This window comes from Telopea speciosissima, chromosome 4, assembly GCF_018873765.1.
Source record: "Telopea speciosissima isolate NSW1024214 ecotype Mountain lineage chromosome 4, Tspe_v1, whole genome shotgun sequence".
In the NCBI taxonomy this organism is placed as follows: Eukaryota; Viridiplantae; Streptophyta; class Magnoliopsida; order Proteales; family Proteaceae; genus Telopea; species Telopea speciosissima.
Window position 1 is genome coordinate 59,025,020 of NC_057919.1, and position 9,277 is coordinate 59,034,296.

Below are 9,277 nucleotides of genomic sequence, written 5' to 3' on the forward strand. Positions count from 1 at the left end.
AGGAAGATGCAGAGCTGTTGAAGAAGGCAGAGAACTAAAAGTAGGACAAATTCCTCAACCTTGCCAAGTGAAGAAGATGGAAACCAGCTTTGCATGTACAAGGAATTTACAAGTTTTTTTTTTAGTTATTCTTCTATCTTTCCCATCTTCCTTCCTCTCCATTATTAACAAGTCAACTTTGTTTTGATTTTAAAAGAGTTATTGATGTTAGTCGAAGTTGGTTTATTATTTGGCGTTTGGCGGTCCAATTAGACATGTATTCTCCATTTTGACCAAAATGCCCCTAAACCTGAAAAATGACAAAAAATACCCGAGTAGCACTGTTCTTGGAATAAAATGACAGTAAATAATACGTTAAAATGAGGTATAAAATATGGTCCAAGCAAGATCGTCGAGATGTCTATATGACCAAGGCCATGCCCCCAGTTGGACTCGAACCAACACCTCTGGAAAGGTAAATTAACTACAATCCAAGTGAACCCCCTTTATTCTAATCGCGGCTTTTGTTTACCCGGTTCCCCACAAGGGTGGGTACGTCCGGGGTCGGTCGTTTTGACAGACAGGTGGCACTTGGTCAACCTCTAAAAAAAAAAAAGACTAGAATCCCTGGTCTCAGCTCGGAACCTTGGTAGAACCTTTAAATACATGCACAATTTCAATTTCACTTTGATTTTACTTGCCATATGTTTTCAAGTATTGAACTCAAAATGTCCCTCCACTACAATTGGCTTGAATGACATGTAGGGCTTGCACCAAACACCCAAGTTACTAAGTAGTGTTGGAATAGATTCTCAGTGCATATATCATTTGATTGCCACATTCACTATAACAAAAAGGGCTTATAACTGCATTTTTTTCCGCAGTAATAGGCCCAAAAATCCGTAGCAATAGCCTATAACTATAGATTACCTGCGGTTTTTTATCTGCAGGTACAAGTGCCGTCGCTAAGTCTGTAGTTGCGGTTATCCTACCGCAGGAAAAGGGTACTCTATAGCTGCGGATTTTTAGTTGTGGATTTTTTAGCAACAAATTTATAGCTGCATATTTTTTAGCTACGGATATTTAACTGTGGATTTTTTCGTAGTAAATCTATTGCTGCGGATTTTAATTGTGGATTTTTTCGTAGTCAATATCTAATTGCAGACTTTTAGTTGTGGATTTTTCCGCAACAAATCTATAGTTGCAAATTTTAGCTACACAATTTTGCGTCCCAAAATTTATAGCTACATTTTTTAATTGCGGATTTTTTGTGCAACAAAATCTATAGACATGTAGATGCAGATTGCAATTGCAAATTTTTGTGCATTAAAGGCTATAACTGCAGATATTAGCTACGGATTTTGTTTAGGAAACTTGTAACTATGGATTTTAGTTGCGGATTTTTGTGCATCAAAATCTATAACTATAAATTATAACGGCAACTTTTTGTGCAACAAAATTTATAGTTGTGGATTTTAGTTATGAAAATTTTAGATTATGCCTGTTTCTTGAATCCACATAATCCATTCATTAGACAATACATTTAAAATAAAAATCCATTCAACACCTAATATGGCTAAAATAAAAAACCATTCAATACACATAATTGTTTAACACCAAAATATATATAAATGCATAAATTGTGTTTATCATCCAAATCACTTAAATTCAAAATACATCTAAAATAAAAATCATGTTCACCATCCGAATCACTTAAATCCAAAATACCTAACAAATCAATAGTAGTATCCTAAAAACACTCAACTCCCAACAATTCATATTGTACGCCAAAAAAAAAAAAAAACAACTTCTCTACTAGACTCGACTAGTAGTTGAGTGCTCCTTGTTGTTTAGATCTTGATCGAGTCTCAGCCTCCCAAGTGCTATGCTGATGGGGAACTCTACAATGGTCTACCACCTTCTTGATTGACTATATTTTGAGTTTATGGGATACCTCCTATAATCAATATTAATAAAATTAATTGTTAAACAATTATTTAATAAATACTCATGATAAAACCATAAATTATATATCACTTTACCTTGTTGAGATGAAGAAGCATTATGACTAGCTAAAGAAGAGCGATTCCCTTGTAGTGTTGACTCATTGTGACCAGTATAGGCATCAGGTACCTATCACACATATATAGATAACAAATGATTATTCTCGAAATAAATAATAGTTAAAAATAATGACCAATAAATTATAATAGAAATAAAAAAAACTGTAATATAAAAATAACTTTTAAGACTAGCACCCTAAAAGCATCTAGTATATTAAGCTTTCAAATTGACAATCAATACAAAGTAGCCTTTGAAATCCATGGAAAAGGACAGAGAGTTGATCCAAAAATCTATTAAAATTGTTCACTATACTTCTATAACCTGTACAACAATCATTACCACATGTATAAAGTTGTAAGCATTTGGGAATTGGGATCAACAAAGTTTCTAATGAGAAAAAGGAAAGGGGGCCAAAACAGATTATGTGTTGATTTCACATAAATCAGTTGGATTTATTACTCAGATTCTGATTATTACCTTCCACCAAGTTAAAATTCAGATCTTCTAATCTCAAATTGACATTTTGATAGATATCAATTCTGAACTCAGATTTCACTTTCTACATTGTTACTAAATTAGATTTAAGTGATTTCATAATCTAAATTTGAGGTAGAACAGAAAAAAAAAATAATATGCAACAAAACTACTCATATCCAAATGCTAGAGTACACCTGTTGTTGTTCACTTGCTGCTAGAGGGACGGTGGATCTGACAATGAGCCACTAATCTAATTCACAGTATAAAACAGAAACATGATGGGGAACATATTCTACTTAGGACAGTAACTATACGGATAAAAGCATGCAAATATTATTTTGTAACTTCAACAAATTTTGCAAGTTGAGAATCAATATGATCAAAATTAATTAGTTTATCAACTAACCAACTTCTTAGTGAAAGCAGAGAACATGACTTCCAAGAAACATACCTGCTCATAGATCCAAGCTCCAGGGATGTTAAAAGATTAAAGTAGATCGGAACCACATACAAACATGACCTGAAAAACAATGAATAATCAACTAGTCATCCAACCCTCATGTGAGGAATTAACAAAAACTATAATTTATCCCTTAAGCTTACAAAAGAAAAAGAAACAAACAATCTATAGGTATCATTGCAGTAAGCATCTACAACATCATAATGCTATTCTTTTTCCTTTTTTTTTTGGTTGGGGGGGGGGGGGGGTGGGTTGGAGCTCCCATTAACAGCTCTATATCCTAGCTAAAGCAACTAGAGAACTTACCTTTGGAAATCAATCTACTCTCAGACAAGCAGCTATGAAACCTAGCCAAAACAGTCAAAGTGTGCTGGAAGCCACTTTGCTTCCCCTACAAAAAGAATCTAAAGCATTTGTTCAATTTCAGACAATGAAGACATCATGGAAAGAAAATCTAAATGTCCTTTGGCACTAAAGAGTCGTCTTGAGCCCAAGAAAGGCAACAAATAAAATGAAGCTATATTGCAAAAGAAGAGAATCCCACTAAAACTGAAATGCAGAGGAAAGTGCAAAGAGAGAGTGAGAGAGATTTAAATAGATTTAGCTCTTTTATATTATGGACAGGATAAAAGAAATAATCATGCTAATGTTATACACCTACACCCATACTAAGATTCTAAGCACTTACCACGAAAACTCTCTTCTAGCTATAATCACCCAAACATTTCAAGTTTGACAGGTAGAGAGATATCGCCAAACGGGTTTCAGATTTCAATCCAGAAAACCTATCTTCTAGAAAATGGCATTCCGGACATGGCAAAGATCCCTCCCTTTAAGCTAATTCACCACCCCTTCTTCTTGGCTGCTATCTCTATTGCTCCTGAAAGAAACTAAAAAACTTGATTTCAAAGCATAAAAACCTTTTGTAGTCTTAGAAAAATGGTAGCAGTGTTTAATAAGGAGCTTTTAAGTTGGTATCTCATCACTCTCAAACTGAGGGAAACAGTGAAAGCTGGAATCGCAAACTCACCTGGTTCTATCCCTTCACGTGACCTTCAATTGGGACCACTGCATTGGCGACAATCCCATACACAGCCACCTCCGGAGCAGCAGCGGCTGACGCTGCAAGAATCCTCCTTTTCGCAATCGCATTTGACATTAATCAATGGTGACGACAAAAATGTTAAAGAAGAAAGAGAAGTAACGAATCCAATGGAATCAGATTGGGCGATCTCCATTAGAGAAAAGCTAGAGCAAGCCCATCAAGATCATGAAGCTGCCTCATGGGCCAAGCTCTGCATCTACCGAGTCCCACAGTACCTCCGTGTGGGCGACGATTACGGCAAGGCCGACAAGGCCTTTGTCCCACAAATCATTTCCCTGGGTCCTTACCATCACGGTCGGAAGAACCTCCGAGATATGGATCGTCACAAGTGGCGTTCTCTCTATCAGGTTCTGAATCGAACCCATCAAGACGTGAATCTCTACCTCGATTCTATCTGGGAGGTTGAGGAGAAGGCTCAAGCCTACTACGAAGGACCAATCTCTCTCAGTAGCAACAAATCCATGGAGATGATGGTTCTCAACGGCTGATTCGTTCTTGAGCTCTTCCGAGGCGCCACTGGGGGTTTTGAGCATCTGGGTGGGATTTACCGAAAAAAAATAGAGTGGGGCGTGGAGGTGATTGGAAGCGGAAGGGAATAGATAGGGTTGAGAGAGATTTGAGAGAATTAGAGAGGGGTGCGCGGGGAGAGAGATTTTTTTTAATTTTGGTAAAGGCGGGGAGAGAGATTTGAGAGATTGAGAAAGGGGCGCACAGGTGACTGGAAGCGGGAATGGATTTTTTTTTCTTTCTTTTTGGTAGGAAGAAGCGGGAAGGGAATGGGGCTCGGGTTTAAGGCGGGAAAGAAAAAGATATTCAACACAATTTATATTGAGAATCGATCATCTTCATGTACGTGCAGACGAACGTACATCTCAGAGCCAATCACATGTTTATTTTGAAATTATAATTTAAGCTGAATTGTTCGGTTCAATTTTCAATTTATACGGTTCAGCTGGTTCTTATACTCGGTCCATATATTATAATATATAATATATAATATAATCTATTATACTATAGTATAGTATATAAAATCTAAAAATACTTCTAGTAATATAAATATGTATTTGTATATATATATATATATATACTGTAATATATTAGTATTATAATATATTAATATACTATAATATATTAATGGGAAAGAGAACGCTACCTTGTCTTGTCCAGTGCGTGGCCCCTACACCCAAGCAGAGAGCTGTACAAAATGACCGTTGCACCCTCAAGGATTTCCGCCTTTTCATGGGACACGACGGTCATTTTGTGCGGCTATGTGTCTCGGCATAGGGGTTGCACGCCATTCGTGACCAAGTAGCATTCTTTCTCCCTATATTAATTCATTATAATATACTAATATCCAAAATCAGTTTGGATTCGGTTATGAAATTCGATACTCAAATTGAAGAAAACATTTTATTCGATTCGGTTTGGCTTATTCGAAACTAGTTCAAATTTGACACTCTTAAGCAACTAGGCAAAAGCTATACACGTATGCACACCCTTGCACCCAGTTCCGGTTAAAAAAATGTTTTTTTTTAGTGATATGTACGTGTATGCATATTATACACGATTTTACTAACTATGGTGCTGGCTGAAGGTAATGACTATGGGAGAGGGTTCTCTCTGTGTGAGAGAGAGAGAGAGAGAGATTGCCTTCGTCGCGGTCGTCGATGCAATAGATCGAAAGTCTAGAGTGAACAGGGTTATTGGAGAGTGAGAGTGAGCGAAGGAAACGGTTTGCAGGTAGGTTTGGGTGAGAATGAATTTAGGGGTCATAGGTTGGGGGAGAGATGTAGTTACCACAGTTTTAAATACCACATCAAGTATCTTATATTACTACGATTTTTAAGATTTTGTTCCTACAGTTATAGGGTCCTCTATTGCTGTAGTTTTAAATACCACATCAATAAGTATTCCATATAATTGCGATTTTGTTTCCATAGTTATAGGGTCCTCTATTAGTGTGATTTTAAATACCACAACAATAGGTACCAGATATTACTGCACTTTTTAACTGTGATTTTGTTTTCGTAGTTATAAGGTCCTCTGTTTTATTGCGATTTTGAATACCGCAGCAATAAGTATCTCATATTACTGCAATTTTTAATTGCAGTTTTGTTTCCGCATTTATAGATTCCTCTATTATTGCAATTTTAAATATTGCAGTAAAATGTATCTCATATCACTGCGGTTTTTAACTACGGCTTTGTTTCCGTAGTTATAGGGTCCTCTGTTATTGTGGTTTTAAATACTGCAGTAAAAAGTGTCTCATATTACTGCGGCTTTTAACTGTGGTTTTGTTTCTGCAGTTACCAGTCCTCGATTACTACGATTTTAAATACCGCAACAATAAGTGTTCCATATTACTACAATTTTTAACTGCAATTTTGTTTCTGCAGTTACAAGGTCCTCTGTTACTGCGGTTTTTAAATACCGCAGCAATAAGTATCTCATATTACTACATATAAAGAAACCGCAGTTTTAAGACATTTATAGCTGCGGTTTTAAAAAACCGCAGTAAAGTATCCGTAGCTATAAGTGTATTTTGTTGTAGTGATTGTGGCTTTAGACATTGAAGCAGTATGAGTTCAAACTTTTTTTTTTATTTTATTCTACTCCAATCCGTGCAATATCTTGACCTCTTAAGCTTTCTAGGTGGCTCTTGTAGTGAGCTTTAGGCCAATTACTCTCAAACCAAACGGCTTTAAGGAATTAGGTGTAAAACACCCCTCGGGCTTTCTTACTCAAACCAAATAGGCTACAAGTCAAGACTGGATGAAAGAACAAATAAATTCTTATTGTAAATCAATACTATGGCCAAGATAAAGAATGCGGCCACTCCAAAATTATTTACTTTGAGAATTTCTAGATATTTCCCCACACTTGAACTTTATTATCCCACTGTGAGTTGGAGAACTGTCATACATCTAACTTAGGGAGGTTTGGGGTAGGGTGAGTTGCTGTTTTTCCTTGAGATTAGATCGAGTAGGTCATCTAGGCTACAAAAGATTTCAGCTCGGAACCTTGCTAGAACCTTTAAACACATGCACAATTTCAATTTCACTTTGATTTTACTTGCCATATTTTTCCAAGTATTGAACTCAAATGTCCCTCCACTACAATTGGCTTGAATGACATGCAGGGCTTGCACCAGACACCCAAGTTACTAAGTAGTGTTGGAATAGATTTTCAGTGCATATATCATTTGATTGACACATTGTGGCTTTAGACATTGATGCAGCATGAGTTCAAAATTTTTTTTATTTTTTTGTTTCTTTTATTCTCCTCTAATCCGTGCAATGTCTTGACCTCTTAAGCTTTCTAGGTGGCTCTTGTAGCGAGTTTTAGGCCAATTAATCTCAAACCAGACGGCTTTAAGGAATTAGGTGTAAAACACCCCTCGGGCTTACTTATTCAAACTAAATATGCTACAAGCCAAGACTGGATCAAAGAGCAAATAAATTTTTTTTCTTGGCAATCAACTATATATATCATGCAAGTGTATCATGGTTCAACCTTAGCACCTAACCAAAAATAGTGTAAACAGGATGACTAACAAAATCGGCTCTCTCAGTAGACAGTGTACTTTCAAAGAATTTAAAATCCCTTTGATCGCTATATTCCAATTCCCTCCTCAATGCGGAATTTTTATTACTTGAAAGTGCATGGTATGTTGGATGCTCTCAAAGTCTTTCAGAAAAGTAAACTAAAAAGGCTACACACTCGATCTTGAACCAAAGTAAAGACTACAATTCGATGAATCCCCCCTTCCCATACTTAAATTATGTAGCATGCAAAAATAAAAACGAGGGTCAAAATGAGGGGACTTACCAGATATAATCATGAAATGGAACTCATAACCTCTCAATCTTTTCAGACTTGACCAATGGATTAGCCTTAGCAATAGCTTCTTGACCCACAACCTTGTAGTTGAAGAAACAGACATGCATCTCAGGGAACCTATGCTTTGAGCAGAAAGTACTTCCACACCTACAGTTGAACCCTAGCAACCCTACTTTCTTGCTGTAACTCATACACTTATTATTCTTCATCATCACCACCGGAGATGATTCATTAATGGCACCGGCAAGGACTGTGGGATTAGAAATCTCAACAGGACTTCCAAAAGACGATGAGGGGAGGAGTGGTAGTTGCAGGGGTTTTGACGATTTTATTGGAGAGCAGCGTTTGGCTTCTTGGAGAGAGAAGTCCCTATAACACTTGGAGCAGAGGTTAAGGGTTGCTGGTTTGCCAAAGATACCACATCCGTTTGCACAGCGAGAAGGGTTTTCGGGTGCTTTCCCTCCCATCTCTTCGTTTTTTCTCGCTTCAGAACCCATCTTCTTCTTCTTTCTCTCTCTTGTTGTTCTCGTTGTTAGTTTTCTATTTGGGAGGGTATCAAGGAATGAGAAGACACAGAGGAAATGAGAAGACACAGAGATTTTGGGAATGTTTCTGACACATGCATGCAGAGCTTGAGAAGACAAACTGCTTTCATTTATATAGAAACAGCAAATAGCTTAAGTTACATATGGTGCCTACACGTGGACATTAGGGTACCATGTAGTGGATTATGATGTCAGAAACAGAAAAATGAACAAACTAACTAGCAACTAGCAACTAGCAACTGTAACAGACTCAGCTGTATTCCTATTAGAGGGGAGTGTTACATAATACGTTTATATAAAGTAGAGAGAGAGATTAATTCATATTCAATTATTCATACTCGGATTTGGAAATGCAAACCCATTAAAATCGGAAATTATGTTTTTTACTTTAACGGTATTGGGAATTGGAATGGATATGCCGCGTCATTTGTGAATAGGTACGTGCAGAGTTTATAAACAGAAGAAAGGAGTTCTAGAAGCAGATTAGGTAGGGATAAATTTTTCTTATTCTCTCTTATTTAATGCATAATTCATCTCTTATTTGCTTGCTTCTAAAATTTGAAGTGGCATTTCGGCGACTGAAAAGAGGCTCCATCGAAATCTCCCTCCGATCAAGTGAAGAAGCCTCTGAAGGTTTCTCTTCAGATTAGTGAGGTGAGGGATGCGGGTGATGCTTTTCAAAACCAGCAGGTGTCTTCCGAGGTGGGAGCTTCTGGATCTGCTGAGAGGTTGCCGCACAGGGCTGGGCTGGCTTCTTCTTCCCCTTCTTCCCCTCAGTCTGGTATTGTTGGTGGTGGAGGAAACAAC

General features: G+C 37.1%; 2 protein-coding genes across 2 annotated transcripts; one reads left to right on the plus strand and one right to left on the minus strand.

Moving 5' to 3' along the window:
- The first annotated feature begins 3,919 nt into the window (after nt 1-3,919).
- LOC122659465 lies at nt 3,920-4,573 on the plus strand. The gene has a single exon (XM_043854572.1). The coding sequence runs from the start codon at nt 3,920-3,922 to the stop codon at nt 4,571-4,573; it is 654 nt and encodes a 217-aa protein (XP_043710507.1).
- Nucleotides 4,574-7,936: 3,363 nt separating this feature from the next.
- On the minus strand, nt 7,937-8,392 carry LOC122659466 (zinc finger A20 and AN1 domain-containing stress-associated protein 7-like). The gene has a single exon (XM_043854573.1). It carries the CDS (start codon nt 8,390-8,392, stop codon nt 7,937-7,939), a length of 456 nt encoding a protein of 151 aa, XP_043710508.1.
- Nucleotides 8,393-9,277: the final 885 nt, after the last annotated feature.

Excerpts from the sequence above, each read along its gene's own strand:
- LOC122659465 (XM_043854572.1), top strand. The coding sequence starts at position 3,920 with ATGGTAGCAGTGTTTAATAAGGAGCTTTTAAGTTGGTATCTCATCACT.
- LOC122659466 (XM_043854573.1), bottom strand. The coding sequence starts at position 8,392 with ATGGGAGGGAAAGCACCCGAAAACCCTTCTCGCTGTGCAAACGGATGT.